A 22568-nucleotide genomic window follows, 5' to 3' on the forward strand; every position below is an offset into this window, starting at 1 on the left:
AAGAAACTTAGAAACTAACACACAACGTGTGATTTAATGGACTGTTGTTAATGGACTGTTTTGTCCTGATAACTGGACATTTAGTTTTTTATGTTGCTATGTGAAAATGCATTAATTTCTTCCTTTCAGATGACCAGGAAATACAATCTACTTTTCCACAACACTGTAGGCTATTTGAAAAGATGAAAAGATGAGGTTCGGTTTTTGTCATCGGTAGTTTGGCTTTTTTTCCAGGTATCTGATACAAACTTGGCTGCTGCTAGTATATAGTTAAAGGTAAGTGATTCCATCACGGGGCAATGTGTGTTTATGTAGTGCTATATCTGTTTGTATCTGTAGTGTGTATCACAGGGCTTTACAAAACCACACCTTTACCACAAGAAACAGAGTTTATTAGATGCTGCAAGCCACTTCAAAATCATGCCACAGCTGTTCTGCATGCTTCACAACACACTGTTCCACTATTACGGGTACGTTCTAATGCACCATCCCAATTGTTGCCAGAAAGGGCCCACACTTTGACCCCCACCCGCACCAATAACTGCTGCATGAGACTGCATATTTGAATAGAGTAACTGGCCAATTCTTTTCAGAGCTAAATTTATGGCATTTAGCATGGCACTCTGTATTTCATTTTGACACAATTGACACATTTACGACAGCTCAACCATACTTGACGCTGAGAACAAACCTCATTAGTTCTTTCACTGAAAAATGTTTATACAGTATGTAAATAAAAGATATAAAGCATCTCTTCAGAAGACTTGGATTCAACTGATTTATATGGATTTACTTTGTCTTTATGAACCTTTTAAAGCTTGAAAGTTTTGGTGAAATGGCCTTTCAATGGAGGGATGGGAATCTCTGAGATTTCTTTAAAAATGAACAAAAGCCTATAACGTTAGGAACAACATGTGCGTGATTCATTTCTATCCCTTTAAATTATTACATTTGGTCACCTTTAATCCTGAGAATGACTTGCATCCAACTTTAGAATGAACATTTAATGAACATATGTGTCAGCTTGCACAGTCTCTTGATGAAAAGAGACCCTCGTGTGGTTTGCAGTGCTGGCCTAGTTCCATTGCAGAGGTTTATACATGTAGCTTGAACAAATAGTTGCATCTTGTTATGCGTATCAAACAACCTCCTGAGTACCTCCGTCTCATGTTTTTAGAAGGGCATTGTGTTCATGATAGCAATCTGATAAGTGAAACCACATAAAGTGTAAAGGTGTAAACTGCTGCAGATGCAGCTTTTATGCAGCAAGTTTTGGCCCTGTTTCTGAAGAGCCTGTGGTAATGCCTGACAAAAATAAAATTTCCTTCCTGATCTCCTCTGATCTCATTCTTCACCCCTGTACATCCTGAATTGAACATCAGAGAAGCATACCGTTTTAGATTAATTTCATAATCTTTCCTGCTCTTGCAGGATAATCCTTGCAGCAGGGTGCTCTGTGAACATATCTTACACCATAACAGCCTTCGTATTCTGTCCAGTTTGGCCAAGGAGTTCCAGTATGTCTGTGCCTTCTAGGAGCTTTGAGATGATAAGCCCAGTGGGAGACTTGGATGTCAAGATTTCCTCTTAAATACTTTTTGCACTATTTATATTAGAAACTTAGACATTGAAACAACTTCTCTTGTTCCTGTGCCACCCATATAACAGAATACATTTTCAATAGAAAAATAATACAACAGTTAAATCCTCCCTGAAGATCATATGAATTTTACAGTATGAGGTCAAAAGTCAATACAAGAAATGCAGTCCAGACGTGGCCCATATATAGGGAAATACACCTTTGATGCCAAAAATGTGAGGGAAAATGTAATCAGTCAGTTCATATCTGTCTTTAAGTGGAGTATGACCTGGTATCTGGTTTTTATTATGGATGAACAGTGATAAATGGGGTTAAAGGGCCCATATTATGGATTTTTGAAAATTACCTTAGCTCTAAGTGAATGAAAATTTCCTGCAAAGTTTAAATCTGAAACTGTACATTAAGTTATTGTCTTTCAAAAGTAAGTGTCGACTCAGAGTCAATAAAATAATTTGTTTTTCAAACGAGCCATGAGCCATTTCGTTGTGACGTCTAGACGAACATTAGTATATTCCCCGCCCATGTATTACACGCGCAGACTCCGGGAAAACTTAAACCTCAAACTGGCTGCTGATTCCTTTTGGATACTGGACAGCATCATGTCGAGAAGAAGACACTGTGCTCTATAATGTGAAGTTAAAGACTCAGTAGTTAAAATGAATCTTTACCACAATATCACAGCAGTATAATCCTAAACTTTTGCTGAGTTCCCTTTATTTTACTGACGACTGCTTCTCAAATCTCTTAAGCCCCTTTCACACAGAGATTCCGGAAAATACACGGATAATGTGACCCGGCATTTGTCCTGGGATTGTTTGATTTCGGTTCATTCACACTGCCAGTGATTTGCCGGGATATATGAGTGCGTTCACACACAAGCTGTAAATATCCCGGAAAGACACATTTCAGTAAGCTAGGCTATGTGTTTTCAAGGCTTCAAGATTTTATTGAATGCTACCTCAAACTAAGAATGCATGACTTTGCACTTGTATAGTCTTTTATTTTGGAATTTGAAGAGCAATAAACATATATTGCAATCTTAAGGAATTCATGTTTTTTTTTTTCATTCAGATATGTAAATCAACATGTATAAATTGCTATTAGTCAATTAATGGGGAGATAATCGAATCGGAACTGAAAATGAATCGAAAAAAAAAAACAATCGCTAGATTAACTGTTTGAAAAATATGTATGAAAAAATAAAAATGTCGATCTACGAACGCCGATCCAAGTGCGCTGGCGAGATGTGAATAAGGTGATAAGGTGAGCGCGAACAGTAGGCTACGTGTACATATTGAAGAGAAGAAAACAGTTCATGTTTGTGGTTCTTCCGGAAACAACGGACCATATGAGATTCTGCACAGTTCAGCGCACTTGGATCGGCGTTCGTAGATCTACTGGTAGAGACTATTTTTCAAAGATGGCTTCTTCCTGTATTCGCGAAGTTGACTGTATGTATAAAATATATTTTTATTAAACTGTATGGACACTGACAAAGTTCTCAATGCTTTGGTTTGAATGTAGGGACCCTTAATATGCTACCGTGTTACTGTGGGGCTATTTTGAGCCTTGTTAATGGTAAAAACAAGCGATTTTTATTTGTCATCATTACTCTATGTCCTACAGTATATACAAGCGTTATACTAGCATTATAGGCTAAACTGTTTTTAGAGATAAAACTATTTACATTCGGCAATCATGAAAACAAATCTCAGATAACGGTTGACTAGGTAACAATGTGTAATTAGACCAAAGGTTCATTTTGCGCCGGAGTTCTCCTTTAAGTGAGTCGCGGCCAAAGCCGATTCGAAAGACCGCTGTTTGCCAGCACCATCTTCTTTGTTTTCAAGTAGCAGGGAAATCACCTATGGAAATCACACGGAAACCTCACAACTCTGCTGTCATTATGTTAAGCCCACCCACCAACTCTATACATGATGTGATGGCCTGACCAGGGTTTGTTTTTTCCAGATCGCAAGCCAACGCAAGCCAAAAATCATTTTTGCTGCCACTATGTCTAGATTTCTAGGCTATTAATTTCCTATTATCACTGTAAAACAATCTGTATTGTGAAAAGCGCTATATAAATGAAGGTGACTTGTCTTGACTTATGAGCAGGGGTAGGGTTAGTGTAAGGGGAAAGAATATACAGTTTGTACAGTATAAAAATCATGTATGCAAAGTCCCCATAATACATGGATGTACTGTGTTTATGTTACACTACTGACCATTTTTTGCATTTGAAGAAAACCATGGAATCCAATGTCATTTTGACCCTTATGCATTCCTGTGGGTGTTTGAGCCATACGTACTATGGTTAAATGTCCACATTAAATGCCTTAGTTTCAAAACAGGATGCATGTTCCGGACTTTCAGGAAATGCTTAAGACCTGTATCACTTGCTTGTATAATTAGGCAGGTGGCCGCTTCAGTCACTGTGCTAAGCTCTTGGAAACAGCGTGTTACGTCTCAGAGTCGGTGCGTGCCGGAGCACGGTCCCCACTGAGAGACTTGCGGCAATAATCATGGAAAGACTTGCGGATGAAAAAGCCTGTTTGAAATCACTCTAAGTGAATGGGACAGCACGAGTAATACAGGGGTCTGTGTGGTTTTATAGTTCAGTGCCTGTGTTCTGAGCGTGCGCTCTTTTCAGCAACGTGGGTGGCGGGTTACACTATCATCCTTCCACCCTCCAACTCCCCTCAGCTCTGTATTGTCATTGGCTCTTAGCAGCCCTTCTGGTTGTCGCTCAGCTGCTTGGAAAACGGTAATATTGTTTTTGTTTTGTTGTTGTTTTTTTTAAATAATAAAAGCCTGAATTTCTAAATAGATAGACATAGAGTTGTTGTAACGGCAGATGTCCAAATTAGATTTACATATTAATTGTTTTCACTTAACACCAATCAGCACAAGCGTCCGGCCCTTTCTGTGTCATCTGCAAAGGCACTAGAGAAAAATAGAAAGACAGAGAGAAACTTTCCACTGATGTGTGAGTTTCCTTTCCTCTCTATGTTCATTTTCACTCCCTCCTCTCCTCTCATAGCTTTCTCCACTTGTTTGCTTTTTATTTGCAGTGCCAAGCTTGGCGTTAAATCTTATTTTTCGGTAAATAAACCGGTTTCTGGTAGGAATTACATGCAACTTGGTGTGAGGTCTGCTTCGTAAAAAGGGGCCTGGAACCTTTTATCTGAAATGTTTTCTGTTTGTGTCCTTTGTATAGATGCTTTCTGACAGCTTAGAATGAAAAAGAGCAGGTTTTATCGCGTTTCTTGTGGTGAGTTTGTGGAATTTTTCCCCTCTCCAGGCATTGTGGTCAGAGTTATTCGATGAGGCTGTATGTTCCCCCATTTCGTTCCTTTGTTCTCGGCTGTCCGTAAGTAGTTCCAGGGTTTCGAGTGCTCTCTCTTTCTCTGTGAAAGTCCAATGTGACACCTGCTGTGGTGAACATGAATGGAGTAAGGGAGTCTGGATGCAGCTGCCTATTCCCACCACAGCCAGTGGTCTCGGAAGTACCAGCAAGTGCTGGACCTGAGCTACAGCTCACTTGCATTTTCACTGCTTTCCCTTAATTATTTTAGTCAGCCTTTCCAAAATCTGTACTCTTGAATATAACAGAGAACTTGAGGGAACATATAGAAGATCTATGAGATAAAGGAATTCCATGAAGCCCCCTGGTTAAGGGCTATAAAACACATCTGTCCACCAGAGGTCAGTATTTTATTAAGAAGTACTGATGTCAGGAGCTATTGACCTATTACAGTATGAAGTAATTTTATGAAGTCAAACGTTCTAAGTAATGATGGCCATACCCTTAAAATTCAAATAATATATATGTACGCACACACACACACACACACACACACACACACAAAAAAAAGTTATTTTCAAATTCTACTCATGGAAAATAAAATAATCAATCAATAATAATGTTTTTTTTTTTTGATTCTTGAAAGTTTTTTGAGTGAGGCGCCAGTACATCCGAATAACCATTATAACAAACCCCCTTAGGTGTTTTGGCTTCATTTTATGATTTTAGTTAAACCAATAAACACTAAGCTAAAGACCCATCCTCAATTGATATAGTGTTTTGTTAAAGTTTCTTTACTGGCCTCATCAGTTTGGAGTGTTTATACTTGAAGTACATAGAAGCCCATGACAGTCCATTGCTCTTCTTCCAACATCTGAAGCCATCTCCAGCGTAGCCCTTCTCACACTGGCAAGTGTATGAGCCTTCCATATTCAAACAGCTGGCAAGGTGGCTGCAGCGATGGTTGCCTGTCAGACACTCATCTTTATCTGAAACGCATAAGAGAGTAAAACTCAGTTGAGAGCTTTTGGTGAGCTTGCCTGTCTGTAACAATAAGGACGGTTTTGTTAATGTATTTTAGACCAAAAATATGTTTACTGATTTTTTTTAAAATCAGGCTCATTTTCCGGAAATGTGTGAAATGTACTCAATGTGGTCACTTTTTCTAAATCACCTTAACCCTGTATATTGATAAAATATAGATACAACTTTATCTGTCTTTATATTTGTCATTACCTAAAATTACTGTTATTAATTAAAATATCAACATTCACACGTAAATTCTCCCCTTTATATCTTAATTATGACAGTATTATAATGATAATGCTATTTTGATGAAATAGAACATAATTATTATATTTTCATACCAAATGGTATTTACAATATAGTACACCATAAGCTATTTTTAAATGTCTTACTTTCATAATAGCAATTTCAAAGTTAATACAGTTAGCCTAATACAAGATAAAAATAATTAATAATAATAATTAATAATAAAAAGTTAATACGTATTTTCACTTGCTATTTTCACTTTTTTTCTGACACAACCACAATATTGTCAGTTCTTTCAAACTATAAAATCTTTTGGTAACACTTTACAATACGGGTGCACTAATAAGCATTAATTCATGCTTAACTAATGTACAGATAATACTGAATTAATGTGTAACTAATGATTATCTAAGCTATTTATTAATACACTATTAGTTAATAAAATATGTTATTAAGGAATTAATACACAATAACACATTGAAATTATAGCAAATCATGTATTACTTAATCTATTAATCATATACTGTAGACTCTTTATTAGTTGCGGATGCAGTAATCATTAATTAATGGTTTAGTTCTTCATGAGTTATACATTAACTCATGATTATCTGTGCATTAGTTAAGTATGAATTAATGCATATTAGTGCACCCATATTGTAAAGCGTTACCGATCTTTTTTATTTATTTATTTATTTTATTTTTTTGCATAATTTCCCACATTTTAAAGTGTTAGAAGCTAGCAACACCCAAAATACTTATACATGCAAAATATAGTTATTTTGTCAACATCGTGTTTTATATCGTGTTTTTGATGAACAAATTAAATTAACGAATTAAAAATCATTCCTTGATTCATTTTGTAGCTTGTTTTGTCCCAGTACAAAAGACGCAGTGAGAAAATTAAATTTGAGCTAAATTTGGCCCAAAAATGAACTGAGTAATGACAAATAATTTCTAAGCTCATGAGCTGAGGATCTGAATCAGGTGTGTTAAATAAGGGAGACATACACAATATGCAGAGCAGTGGGTCGCGAGGACTGGAGTTGAGAACCCCTGAACTATAGGCTAGGGGTGTGTATGAGTATTCAGTCTTATGTTTCGAAAAATAAAATACTATTAGAATTTTACTAAGTTGCTTTGCTGGCCGTAAATGCAGTGTATTCATGATAAATCGCTAGCACTAACTCACAATTATAATTTAATACACTGGGTGGCACTGTGGAGCGTGTTAAACAAGTTGTATTTGACACATAATGTTGTCATCTGCCTTGGGAAGTTTGGAATTATTAGGCTACTCAGATGAAAATTATCTTACAAAATGGAATTACTTTTGATCAAATTAATGAATCTGAGTTATATAAATATCACCACCATGAGAAATCACATGACATCCAAACACCAGTCGACTGAGTAAAGACAACTCTCTATCACCGCATCACGACTGCAGGTCATGACTCTTGTAATTCTTGGAGACTTCCACCTAGAAAAACCTCAGGCTGCCACACCCTGCTTGCATCATTCAACCTCAAACGAGTATCTACTGTGGCTACTCACAAATTAGGTAACCAATTGGACCTTATCTACACGCGCTACTGCTCTATGGATAATACACTGGTCACTCCACTGCAAACCTCAGATCACTTCCTCCTCACTCTCAACCTCAACCTGCCTCAGAACACAACACACACTCCTCCACAGGTCACCTTTCGATGGAACCTACAATCAATTTCACCCTCTGACCTATCCTCTTTGGTCTCATCCACACTTCCTCCACCTGATCAGCTCTCAACACTAGATACTAACAGTGCAACTGATACTCTTTTCTCCACTTTAACATCCTACTTGGACAACTTCTGTCCCCTTTCCTCCAGGCTAGCCCGTGCCACATCCTCTGCCCGCAGTTACCTGATATTCTCCGTGAACATAATACTAAACTCAGGGGTGCAGGGAGGAAGTGGCGCACATCGACAGACCTGGGTCTTTATCAATCCCTCCTCTCTTCCTTCTCTGCTAATATCTCTACTGCTAAAATGGCTTACTATCACAACAAAAATTTCAATTCTTCTGACTCTTGCATGCTTTTCAAAATCTTCTTCTCTCTTCTTAACCCTCCTTCTCCTCCATCAACCCTAACAGCCAATGATTTTGCCATATTCTTCAAAGAAAAAAACAACCACTATCTGAGGCCAATTTACCATTTCACAAACTGACACACACATTTTACCAACAAACGCACACATTCTCTCTACTTTCAGAGGCGGAAGTCTCTAAACTCCTCCTTTCCAATTGCCCTACTACCTGTCCGCTTGATCCTATCCCCACTAATCTACTTCAAGCCATTTCTTCCTCAGTTGTACACCCATGCACACCGCAAACACCTCTCTTCACAGCTTTTAAGCAGGCTTGAGTAACCCCACTGCTTAAGAAACCCAATCTAAATCCAGCACATCTAACAAGTTACAGACCGGTATCTCTTTTTCCATTTGTCACAAAAACACTTGAACAAGTTGTTTTCAACCAGATCTCCTCCTTTCTTACACAGAACAACCTCTTGGACAACAACAAGTCTGGTTTTAAAAGCGGACACTCAACTGAGACTGTCCTGCTCTCAGTAATTGAAGCTCTGAGAATGGCAAGAGCAGCTTACAAATCCTCAGTCCTCATCCTGCTGGATCTGTCTGCTGCTTTTGACACAGTTAACCACCAGATCCTCCTGTCGATCCCAAAGATGAAGGGCATCTCGGGAACTGCATTCCAATGGTTTGAGTCTTAACTCTCAGGTAGGTCCTTTAGGGTGTTGTGGAGAGGTGTGGCATCTAAGACCCAACATCTAGCAACTGGGGTGCTTCAGGGCTCAGTACATGGACCACTACTCTTCTCCATCTACATGACATCACTAGGATCTGTGATTCAGAAACATGGCTTTTCCTATCATGGCTACGCTGATGACATGCAACTCTACCTCTCATTCCAGCATGACGATCCGACGGTAGCTGCTCGTATCTCAGCCTGTCTGACAGACATTTCTGGCTGGATGAAAGACCACCACCTTCAACTAAACCTTGCAAAGACAGAGCTACTTGTGATCCCGGCCAACCCAACAGTTCATCGCAACTTCTCCATTCAGCTAGGCTCATTATCCATAACTCCATAAAGGTCAGCTAGGAACCTTGGGGTTGTACTTGATGATCAGGTGAAATTCACAGACCACATTGCTTGAACTGCCCAGTCCTGAAAATTTGCCTTCGACAACATTAGGAGGATCAGGCCCTTCCTTAGAGAGCATGCTACACAACTCCTTGTACAAGCACTTGTTTTATCCAAAATGGACTATTGTAATGCTCTCCTGACTAGTCTTCCAGTTTGCTCTTTCAAACCTCTACAATTGATCCAGAACGCTGCAGCCAGAGTAGTCTTTAATGAGCCAAAGAGAGCACACGTCACTCCTCTCCTCACAAAATTGCATTGGTTGCCAGTTGCCGCTCGCATTAAATTCAAGGCACTGACGTTTGCCTATAGAACAACCACTGGTACTGCTCCCTCTTACCTAAAACAGTGTGCTCTCCTAGCGAATGTCGTCTTGTGGTACCATCTCAAAGAGGCACAAAATCTCTTTCTCGGACCTTTACCATGACTGTTCCCTGCTGGTGGAAGGATCTGTCTAACTCAACCAGAGCTTCTGAGTCAGTAGCCACTTTCAAGAAGACGTCTTTTTCGTTAGCACTAAAATTAAACTGAGGGGGGTTATAGTACTTACTTATTGTTGTCCTACTGTTAATTTAACTGCTTCTCTGGGGTGGTGATGGTGCAGTGGATAGGACACATGCCTTTGGTGTGAGAGCCCCGGGTTCAAATCCACTGTGAGACACCAATGTGTCCCTGAGTAAGACACTTAACCCCTAGTTGCTCCAGAGGTGTGCAACCTCTGACATAATGTAATTGTAAGTCGCTTTAGATAAAAGCGTCTACTAAATTAATAAATATAAATGTAAAACGTAAAGTGCAGCTGTATGATCCGAGATGATAACTTATCTTATAGAGATACCAGTTTAACCCTTTGATGCGCAAGCTATGGATACCCCTTCTAATGCGCAACATGGGTCTAAAAAGACCCGTATTCATTTCCTATGGTATTTCAGTGATGGCTGAGTTTTTTCTTTGCTAATCTTTAAAATATATGTATTTTATCATTTGTTATTCCAGGTTTTCATTAAATATCTTGTTTTTGATTTCCACAAATCATTGGGTTTATGTTTCCTTTCTTACTTTATAAACAAACACAGTTTTTGTATTTCTACATCAATTTTACATACATGGGTCTAAAAAGACCCGTATTCATTTCCTATGTTATTTAATGCATGGCTGGACTTTTCTTTTCTTTTTATCTTTTGAGATCAATTTATTTAAGCATTTAATATTCCATTATCTATAAATTTCATGATTTATAAATATTTAAAAAATATTTTTTTTCAATTACCAAAAATATTTTTTTTCTTTTTTTTTTCTAGGTTTTGTGTTACTATATCAAATGTACTTATCAAGCATAATAAAACAAAAGAATAAAGACAACTTTTTGTTAAATTAATCATCTTAGAAGTAATTTAGACAACACATTTAACACTTGAAATGTTTATTTGCCACTTTGTCTCGCATAGCATTCACATGTCACAGATAACTGATAACTGATAACACTGAAATTGAACTGTGGTGTAGTGTAACTCTATTGAATTGTGGTGAATGTGATCAAAGAAAAGAAAACAGAAAAAATAAAATCACACTGGTACAGCGGCATCTCAAATTGCCATCTTAGTGCTTACATGCCTCACAAATGACAACTACATGTTTGTGCTCCTTGCACACAGGCCTGGTGCTCTGGGAACACCAGCTGCTGAATTGTCTTTAGCAGAGCTGGGCATCATTTCAATCATAGAATGATTTCAGTATAAGAATCATTTCAGCATATGAATGATTATGAACTGTTAGGCCTACTAAATGTAAATAAGCTTTAAAAAACAATCTTTTTTTTTTTAGTGTATAGTTAACATTAGCTAGCTAGAATATGTCAACAGCTAGCTAGCTAATAGTATTGGACATGTTTCTCCTCACAAGTAATTTCTCACTAGGTTTACAAGGCCAAGGTAACCATAGCCTAATATTGAGATATTATGTTGTAATCTTTTACAATATATAAAAAAATGTCTGTGGTTAAAATAAAATAAGATTAATAATAATTTTTGACCCATGTATGTAAAATTGATGTAGAAATAAATAAATAAAAAACCTAACATAATGATTTGTGGAAATTAAAAACAAGATATTTAATGAATACCTGGAATAAGAAATGATTAAAAAACATATTTTAAATTAAAGATTCAGCAAAGAAACACTCAGACATCACTGAAATAACATAGCAAATGAATATGGGTAATTTTAGACCCATCACCCATGTATGTAAAATTGATGTAGAAATACAAAAACTGTGTTTGTTTATAAAGTAAGAAAGGAAACATAAACATAATGAGTTGTGTAAATCAAAAAATAAGATATTTAATGAATACCTGGAATAAGAAATGATAAAAAAAACATATATTTTAAAGATTCAGCAAAGAAACACTCAGCCATCACTGAAATACCATAGGAAATGAATACGGGTCTTTTTAGACCCATGTATGTAAAATTGATGTAGAAATACAAAAACTGTGTTTGTTTATAAAGTAAGAAAGGAAACATAAACATAATGAGTTGTGTAAATCAAAAACAAGATATTTAATGAATACCTGGAATAACAAATGATAAAATACATATATTTTAAAGATTCAGCAAAGAAAACACTCAGCCATCACTGAAATACCATAGGAAATGAATACGGGTCTTTTTAGACCCATGTTGCGCATTAGAGGGGTTGCTATACAAAAACTATTTTTATTCAAAAAGTAAGAAAGGAAAAATAAAAATAAGGATTTGTGATGATCAAAAACAAGTTAATTGAGGAATACCTGGAATACTGAATGATGAAATTAATTTCTTGCAAAGATATAGAAAATGAAAACTGAGTCGGGTCTATTTAGACCCATGTTGTGCATCAAAGGGTTAAGAACAGAAAACACATAGTGCTGTTAGAAACTTTGTTTAGAACACCGTTATCTTTGTCTCTTGTCGCAAAGTTTGTCAGTACTTTATGTTTTCTCACTCGAGCATGTGGATATTATTGTTTTCTCAACTTGAACGTGAAACAAAATAAACACGATAACCATATTCTGACTCAGCCTATACAATAACTGGCGTAGTCCGCTTTATTATCGTTTTTTCTTTGTTAGCCTGCTTGAGCTTAAATGCTTCCTTTATATTTATTGTTTACTCATATTGTGTTCAACTAAAATAAAGCCTTAAGATATATTTTAAGCTTGTTGTGTATATTGCCTAAACATAAGCTTGTTCAGAAATGATGGCATAAACGTAAACAAAACCCTTAAACTTAAAAAATGATGTCTTTTAAAATAAACGTCATTTGAATAAATTAATGTTCGAATATTCAAATTTTATGAGCCTGAATATTCAAATGCAATATTTTTGAAAAATGGACATCCCTACTAAAGGCTATCAATCGCCATATGTATTTTTTTATTTTCTTTTTTTTATGGAACAGGCCTTAAAGGGATAGTTCACTTTGAAATTAATTTTTGGTATGTTTTAGCTTACCTCAAGGGCATCCAAGATGTAGGTGTCTTGGTTTCCGCAGTAGTTTCAATTCGACTTCTCTGTGCATGTTCTTTGAGGTGGTGACCACAGACCTGCATTATATGACTGACAGACAAGAACGGTTTGACCTAAAAATATCAAAATTGAAACTACTGCGGAAACAAAGACACCTACATCTTGGATGCACTTGAGGTAAGCTAAAACAATCAAATCATTAATTTCAAAGTGAACTATCCCTTTAAACATGTTAAGAGACAATCACAAAAATGTAAAAAAAAAAAAAAAAATTCACGATTTCTCACAATTTTTGTCAAATCAACTTCAAATTAGATTCACTAATGTTCAGATAACATAATAATTCAAGTTTCTGTCAATTACCAATTTCATTCTTTGTTATAAATTTTAATCTCAATGAACTCAATTTTAAGGCAACCAAGTTACTTGATTTAAGTTAAACGTCTCAGGTTACGTATGTAACCCTGGTTCTCCGAGAGGGAACGAGAGTTGCGTTTGAGACGTGGTGGAAACACTCTGCGTGATCGCGTCGTGAAGCACTTGCATAATCAGTCCAATGAAGGAACGAGACGTCATGGGCGGTGACGTCATGACCAGGAAGACTATAAAGCACCCCAGAAAACAGACCGCATCAGCTTCTGAAAAGGCCTGAAGCAAGTCGATCACAGGCATGCAGGAAATATGGCAGGCGAACGCAGCTCTCGTTCCCTCTCAGGGAATCAGGGTTACATACGTAACCTGAGACGTTCCCTTTCAAGGGAACTCAAGCTGCATTTGAGACGCGGTGGGAACTCCATACCCACGACGCCATATGACAAATGCCTCTACTGTATGAAATAAAATAACACATTAACCCTTTCACGCGTAAGTTTAAAATATTCTAACTGACCCCCCAGCGTGAGTTTTTCAAGGAGAGCATTATTTAAAACTTGTCACTTTAATGTTTCCATGGTGATGCATCATTGCTTGTCAGGTGACACAGCACAACCAGAACAAAGCGCGGAATGAATGATGATCTGCTTTTATGTCATTTTTCCTTTTTTATTAAGAATATTCAAAAATGTATTAGCTATATCATGAAACGCTGATATTCCGATTGTCAAATATGTGCAAGTGGATGGGTTTTGTTGTTTAGACATCTTTATAACGATCGCGTTAGTTGAGCTGTATGCACAATCAGATCTGTTGGATTTATAACGTCAATTCCTCCACTTCTCACGAAATACATGATAGTAAGTGGCTGGTGAACTGGGAGAAGAAAAGGGTCAAATATTAAGCTACTTACACAATGTGTATCTGATATGAATAAAACGTGTCTTATTATAATTGAAAGGATTATTATTGCCGCTTCCATAGACATCTGTATTTTACAAACTCAAAATCTTTGTTTTGCTAGTACATATGTGGGTAACACTTTAGAATACGGTTCCTTCGTTAATGAATAACTACACAAGAACTAATGAGTAACACAATATTAACAATCTAGTAACTATTATTAACTAACAAGAAACTCTGATTAACGAACTAGTAAGTAATAGCGCACAGACGAAAGTGGTAGTTCACTATTAACTAATAAATAACTACTATTTTTTTAATACTTCCCAGAGAACTACTGAAAAAGTTTATTAACAATCTAGTAACTACTATTAACTAAAATAAATTCTTATTAACGAATTAGTAAGTAATAGCTCACACATGAAAGTGTTACTAGATACTTCTGTGGGAGTTACTAATTATTTGGATCCGTATTATAAAGTGAAGATCATTGGAACTAACTAATAATTACTCAAGTGTTACTAAAGACATTTTCTAAAAGTATACTAAAGTTCATCAAAAATCTCAAATGTTTGCACAAATCATGACTAGATCATGTAGTAACACTTGATTAATTACTAGTTAGTTCCAATGATCTTCACTTTATAATACGGATCCAAATAATTAGTAATTAATAGCTCACAGATGAAAGTGTTACTAGATACTTCTGTGGGAATTACTAATTATTTGGATCCGTATTATAAAGTGAAGATCATTGGAACTAACTAGTAATTAATCAAGTGTTACTACATGATCTAGTCATGATTTGTGCAACCGTTTGAGATTTTTGGTGAACTTTAGTATACTTTTAGAAAATGTCTTTAGTAACACTTGAGTAATTACTAGTTAGTTCCAATGATCTTCACTTTATAATACGAATCCAAATAATTAGTAACTCCCACAGAAGTATCTAGTAACACTTTCATCTGTGAGCTATTACTTACTAATTCATTAATAAGAGTTTATTTTAGTTAATAGTAGTTACTAGATTGTTAATAAACTTTTTCAGTAGTTCTCTGGGAAGTATTAAAAAAATAGTAGTTATTGATTACTTAATAGTGAACTACCACTTTCGTCTATGCGCTATTACTTACTAGTTCATTAATCAGAGTTTCTTGTTAGTTAATAATAGTTACTAGATTGTTAATATTGTGTTACTCATTAGTTCTTGTGTAGTTAATCATTAACGAAGGAACCGTATTCTAAAGTGTTACCCATATGTGTATTTAAATGTCTGAAACCTAAAATAAACATTATGTGGTTGAAAACACTCAATAGTGGTGATATATGACAGCACTGAGTGCGTCTGTCTCTGGCCGAGCGCCAGCCAACGCACGAGAGCAAGTTTGAATTTAGCAGTTGCTGACGTGATGCACTAAACGTTCTAATCACACCGGTGTGATCGTACGCGTGAAAGGGTTAAGACACAAGCACCCTGGAGTGGAGCCTAGGTCCAAGTCATTAAAACGAACAAATGTATGCGGTGAGGACCAACCTGCCGCACTACAAATATCGTGCAACGAAACCCCAAATATTAAGGCTTTCGAGGCTGCCATACTCCTAGTCAAGTGGGTGCGGACAGCCAAAGGTGAAGGCTGTCCGGCCACTTCATAAGCAAGTGTAATAGCCTCAACTACCCACTTGCTCAAAACCTGCTTGGAGGCAGGGTAACCTCTCCTAGTTGACCCGAAACAGACAAACAATTGATCTGATTTATGCTACAGTGAAGCTCTGTGGACATAAGCATCCAAAGCCCAAACAGGGCACAGCAGATTAAGCTTTTCCTGATCAGGAGAGAGAAAAGATGGAGGACAAAAGGCCTGCAGAACTATAGGACCCGGCACACTAGTGGGTACTTTAGGAATATAACCAAGCCCAGGATGAAGAAAAGCTTTAACCATTCCAGGAGCAAATTCCAAGCAAGAAGGAGCAACCGAAAAGGGCTTGTAAATCACCTATTCTCTTAATAGAAGAAATAGCAATGAGAAACGAAGTCTTTAATGTAAGGAACTTTTCCGAAATCTCCTCAATGGCCTCAAAGGGAGCCAAAGCCAAGCCTTCCAGAACCACTGCCAAAACCCAGGCCGGTGCTCTCGTGCGCTGAGCAGGCCTAAGCCACAAAGTGCCACGGAGAAACCGAACAATGAGAGGATCTCTCTCCAAAGATAAACCACCCAAAGGAGAGTGGTAGGCAGAAATAGCGAAAGCGAACCTCAGGAACTTCCTGTGATGAGGATGGATGGAAATATGAAAATAAGCGTCCTTCAAGTCTGTCGTCACAAACCAGTCCTCGGACTGAATCTGTGACACTATCTATTTGAGTCTAAGCATCTTGAACTTGAGTTTCTGAACAGTGCAGTTTAAAAGTTGCAGGTCTAGAATAGGACGCAACCCTCATTCTTTTTTGGAACAATAAAGTAGCGGCTGTAAAACCCTGACTCTCTGCTGGGAGGAGGAATCCTCTATATAGCTCCTTTTTGCAGAAGTGTCAGTACTTCCTGCTCCAAGACCAGAGCCTGCACGGAGTTCACCATGGAGGGAAGAACCCCAATAAACCTGGGCGGACGAGAACCTAACTGAATTCTGTAACCTGATTGTATAATCTGCAGGACCCAATGAGATACATTTGGCAGAAGTTTCCACGCTGCCAAAAAATCTACTAAGGGCATCGTCATATAACCCGCGTCCTTCATCCCCATAACATTACTATAATTATGTGTCTGGGGATTAAAGGCACGGAAAGACACGTTATTCCACGACCTCGACACCTCAGTGTGGAGATGGGGAAAACGGGAGTCCCCGGCGTGGAGGCTGAACTCTGGATGAAAATCTTCTCTTTTCTAATAAACTATTTTATTTCTGCTAACATCCTGTTCTTCTGTTTCTGGCCACTCAATATTTAATCTAGAAACAGCACAAGTTAAAACCTCCATAACCTCCTCATCTACAAGTGTTTTATGATATGGCGTGTGTTCATGTTCACTTGCATCAATACTGACGACATCCAGTTCCTCAGAGCTGGATAGCCACAGAATTGGTGCCTCATCCCGGGGAGAAGAAACCGCAGCGCGTGCTTCTCCCTGAGATAAGGCACTAGATCCAACAGGTAAGGGTAGAGAAAGGGCAGAGCCCGTCTCAAACCCAGCTGTTAGATCCATTTGCGCTCCCCAAGACGAGCGTCGACGCTGTGCCTCGGCAGCAGCGGGACCCGCGCCTCGGGGAGCACGCACCGAACCGTCCTCCTCAAAGAACGCCTGGCGAGAGCGCAGCGTCTTCACAGACATCTTCCCTCAATGCTCACAGTCAGCTCCCTCGAGAGCTGACTGGGCATGCTCCACTCCCAAACAAGCAACACAAAGCTGATGTGTGTCCCCACCCATGATGAAACGAGGGCAGGGAACAACACAACGCTTGTATTCTTGTTTTGCCATTATATATGATATATTGTGAACAGTAAATCAGACAGGGACAGTATAGACCATTTCACAAGATGTAAACAACACTGGTCCAGAAACACTTCCTGTTTCAGTTTGTAACTGTTTTCTTTATTTCACATGTAAAGAAAACATCTTAAAGATGTTTGTTTAACTTTTGATTCAGTTTTATATGTTCTGTTGGTTGTATTTTATCCCAGATTTTATGTAGTGTTAAAAAACTAAAACAGGAAGTGCTTCTGGACCAGTGTTGTTTACATCTTGTGAAATGGTCTATACAGAGAGCGCTTGCTGAAGGCACAGAAGCTGATGCGGTCTGTTTTCTGGGGTGCAATAGTCTTCCTGGTCATGACGTCACTGCCCATGACGTCTCGTTCTTCCATTGGACTGATGTGCTTCACGACGCAATCACTCAGAGCGTTCCCACCGCGTCTCAAACGCAGCTTGAGTTCCCATGAAAGGGAACCATCAATCATATTTTACAGTGTTCAGTGCAGACTTGTTTATTCATGAATAACTTAAGGCCTTTTTGGATGAGGAAGATACCTCGACATGTGACTGTATCCTGAAGTGTTCCCAAGATATATCCATCCTTACAGACACAAATGAAACTCCCAAAAGTGTTCCTGCAGGACTGGCGTTCCGTGCAAGTGTGGGACAGACCGTCACACTCATTTATGTCTACAAAAGACATAACTGATTAGTAGATGGTATACGAAAATCAGAAGATAAAATTATCATTTCAATTATATGCCAAAAATAGTCATAAGAACAATTAGAATGTTCATGCAACAATGTATCCCTTTCACTGCAAATTTAATGTATGTTATAACACTATATTTTGTATTATTTTACCTTGGCATTAAATTACAGAAAACTAGTTAACACTAGTTAACTTTATTTGTAAAGTCATAAAAACCTATTTGCTATTGGTGCAAATGAAAAAGTGAATACATTAAAGGCTCCCCGAAAGTTTGCAACAACATAGAATTTGCTGCAATGTGATTTGCTCTATGTTTAGTTGGGACTTTTACATTTCTAGGGGTGTCAAACTCAGTTCCTGGAGGGCCACAGCCCTGCAGAGTTTAGCTTCAAGCATAATTAAACTTCAGGCTGATTTGAAAACTGCAGGTTGAAGTAGGGTTGGAACTAAACTCTGTTGGGCTGGCCCTCCAGGAACTGAGTTTGACTCCTGTGGGGCTGTCATCTATAGAGTCATAAACACAGTGGCTAGTAATTTCCATAATGAAAAGAACAAAGTAGATGTTTAAAGTGGCTCTGCAGTGACATAAAATGTGTTAAAGTCTCTAACAAGCCCAACTCCATATACTGAATGAACAATGGTCTACCTTATCATATTCTAAATTTCATTTGGATGAGGACTTACTATTGTTATCTACAGGGTCACTGTACAATTGTACGACCTTCTGAACAACTGATAAATGTTCTGGGCTGGAGAAGAGTATCATGAACATTAGGCTGAGGGTTTGCTAATGACAGACTTTCTGGCTGTGTAGGTAGGAGCCATTAGCTTGCTATGTGGGGGTTGCTGAAATGTCCTGTATGCTGCATGGGAATCTGTCTCCCCACCTGTTCTCAGCAGATGCCAAAAAGATATTTTTTTGGCATATGGTGCTTCACCTCACTCCAACAATTCTGACAGTTCAAAGGAGCCCGTTTCCTACACCATTCCTTACATAGCGACAATGTCCATTTTGATTTCTCCCCCTCTAGGTAAAAATGGCACATTTCTGTAACAGTGCCATTTATGCTTTTATATATCCAATCATTGTCCAAGTAGGACACACTGACCTTTTTTAATCATTACATTCAATTTGTCCAATTTCATAAATAATAACTCTACCTACAACATAGTACATAATAAAAAGTACAAAAAAAATGTCTATGATGGAGGTTCAAACTATGCTTAACACATTGAAAGTTGGGATAAGGCAACACTAGGAATGAGGGATCACCTTTGCATGTTCTGTTATCTGAAGCCAAGTGGAGCCCTGGAGGACACAAACAGCCCATTTCACCTTCTCTCTCAATCTGGCAACCAAACTGGCAGCGAAGAGAGGTGCAGTCCAGTTCTTCTGGAGAGTAAATAAAATTTTTTTAAAAATTAAAAAAAGGGGGGAAGCCTGGAATATGTAACACACATAGACACTCTGATAAAGTACATTGGTGCCTATAATTAGGACACATGTAAATATAGAGTGTATTGAGGTCATTTTTCACTTTTATCATGAATCTCGCAACCATTTGGTTCACCAAAGATAATTTGCCTTACTGATGCAGGATTTGCCATCAGTGTCCAGCATGTATCCATGATTGCAGAAACAACGGTAACTCCCCATTGTGTTCATGCATCTGTGGGAACAGGGCCTTATAGGTAGCCCACATTCATTGATATCTATAGTAAAAAGAATATGCAAAAATAAAAAGTAAATTTATATATTATCTGTATATACAAACTAACTGATCATAATATACTTTCAATACTTCAAATGGGTCATATTGCATATATATTGGCACCTAAAACAATAATTTGTTTTTGATTACATTTTCCTTTACACTGTAGGGGTCTTTCACACAGAACACATCTGTGTCTAAAAAAAAAACACTCAGGAATGTTTTTAAAAAATCACAGCACAGAGCGCAAGGGTCTCAAGACAAGCTTTTGAGATGTGATGCAATAATGGAAATAACAGAAATAGTACTTTAGTATAATAGCACACTAGCTACCTTACCTTCGTTGCAGTATTTGCCCTTGTAACCCTTCATGCATGAGCACCGGTTAGGCCCAACACAGAATCCATTTTCACAGGGCTTTTTACATGTTGCTAAAATTACATAAAAGTTTTAATTAAGTCACTGATAAAACTTTTTTTAAACATATTTTCCATCAGACAGCACTATTGAATTGTTAGAGATTAGAATTAGTCTACATAATCTATATCATTGGATTATTCTAAGGCTTGTAAGTATCTTATGAGTATGATTTAGCTTCTTAGTCAAAAATACAGGTATAGGTTAATACTAATCAGATTAATTATATTGCTCACGTTGGCAAACACCATTAATGTTCCTCCATCCATTGCAGGAGGACACAGAGAGCCCTGGCTTTCTTTGTTCTGCTGGCAGGTTTGTCTTTATCTGGAGTCTGTCAGAAGATTGAATGTTGTCAGTTTCTAATTGAAAGTCATCTAGTACAGGGTTGTACGTTAACCTTTTTTGCACATAGCTCTAGTGTCACCATCTCTGGAAACATTTACAAATAGTGCAGTTCATCACTTAGCAGTATTGACTGACCTTATGATCTTATGACTGACAAAGGACATTAATGTTCCATTCAGGGCACACAAAATCCAAACCTTGGTAAGAAATGTTTTCCAAAAAATGTCAGACAGCAGGAAAATACTACCATAACATTAAGCCAATCACTAATCACAAACCAAGTCATATCCGTTTTGGTTGAGCACTTGAAAATGCCATCTAGTTTTACCAACATTCATATATTTTACATATATTTTTCCAACTATTTTTAAACATTTTTAACTCTAGATTTTTGTTTTGGCATATAAAAATAAAAAAGTTGTTCTCATCTCAAGTTTTCATCTTTTTATGTTTTGAGATCAGTGTGGATTGAGATGACATTCAGATGTCTTCATAATCAACATGTTAGAAACTTGTATTCAATGTAGAATATTTACATAACAGCTAACGATAATAATGAAATCTTCAATAAACAGCTTATGAAAAACAGGTTGTTCTTAACACCGAAAGGTTGCCTTTTTGTAGATTAAGGATAAAAAAAAAACCTTCATTATTTTGTTTGCATACTATAGTCATGTAGGATTGCATAGTCATAGACAAGACGTTGAAATATTTATTTTTATTTCTACTCACCTGTTGGGAATGGCTACGTCAGGAACTACAAAGAGAAGTCCAATTATGAAGAAGTGTTGATGGATACGACCCTTTAAACAGCTTTTAAATGGCATCATATTCAAGTCAAGTTAGACATAATATTTTATTTCAGTAGACATCGAAAAGCACTTCCCTTACAGCTGTTTAACCATCTAGAAGAAGATTCCTTTGTGTCAGACGTGACAAAGGACAGTCCCTGATAAATCCCTGGCAATTGTGTGCTTGTATGCAAGTGTAGACAGGTCATGTCACCTGCGTGCAGATGAAAGGAGACTCTGTGTGGTGGGAAGCAACTGTGTCCGGAACTGAAGACGGTCAAAAACACCATACAGTATGACTTTTTTAGATTTTACTAAAAAAAACAAAAAAACAACAACATTGTATTTTTGTTTCACACAACAAAAATTCTTTTGAGATCAAACAATAATTTGCAGACCTATTGGATTACTATGGACCCCTTAGATGGTGACAGGCTTGAGAAAGACACTTGCTCTGTATTGTTCTTCTAGAGAAGGTGGTTTTATTCTACATGGTGTGAATCACCCCCTCATGTGTGCTGCCATGTTGATACCACATGATTTGCCATTTCGTGCAATTCACCAGTTACTAATAATAAAATGTGTTCTTTATATACAAGGCACTTTACAATGCATAAACAATATAAACAATAAACCAAAAATAATATACTACAGCCTGCAGCATAGCCCAGAGTGATGGCAAGGATTACCTTGTGTGCAATTCAGTGGTGCAAACAGTATGAGTAGAAAAATAGAACGTCCAAACAATAGTGAATCAAAACATGATACACAGCAAATTGGCTCTGTCCAACACACATTCACTGCTGGAAGAGAGCTCATGTAGCCTATGTTTGTACTGTGAGACAGCGAAAAGGAACAAAACAAAAAGATAAACAACAGGGCCATGCAAAATTCTTTAGTTCATGGGTGTAAATCATAGGCCAAGGTGAATTGGAATTGGAATGACAGGAAAAGCA

General features: G+C 37.5%; 1 protein-coding gene across 1 annotated transcript; it reads right to left on the reverse strand.

Annotated features, from left to right (window-relative positions):
- Nucleotides 1-5669: 5669 nt before the first annotated feature.
- LOC148978514 (nephronectin) lies at nt 5670-21648 on the reverse strand. Its single transcript, XM_089132841.1, is given in 7 exon segments — nt 5670-5896; nt 18188-18322; nt 19618-19737; nt 19935-20057; nt 20395-20487; nt 20710-20794; nt 21550-21648. Coding segments are annotated over 7 exon segments (861 nt in total). The 3' UTR covers nt 5670-5690.
- Between the last annotated feature and the right edge of the window lie 920 nt (nt 21649-22568).

This window comes from Pimephales promelas, chromosome 6 (assembly GCF_988280905.1).
Source record: "Pimephales promelas chromosome 6, fPimPro1.hap1.1, whole genome shotgun sequence".
Classification (NCBI taxonomy): domain Eukaryota; kingdom Metazoa; phylum Chordata; class Actinopteri; order Cypriniformes; family Leuciscidae; genus Pimephales; species Pimephales promelas.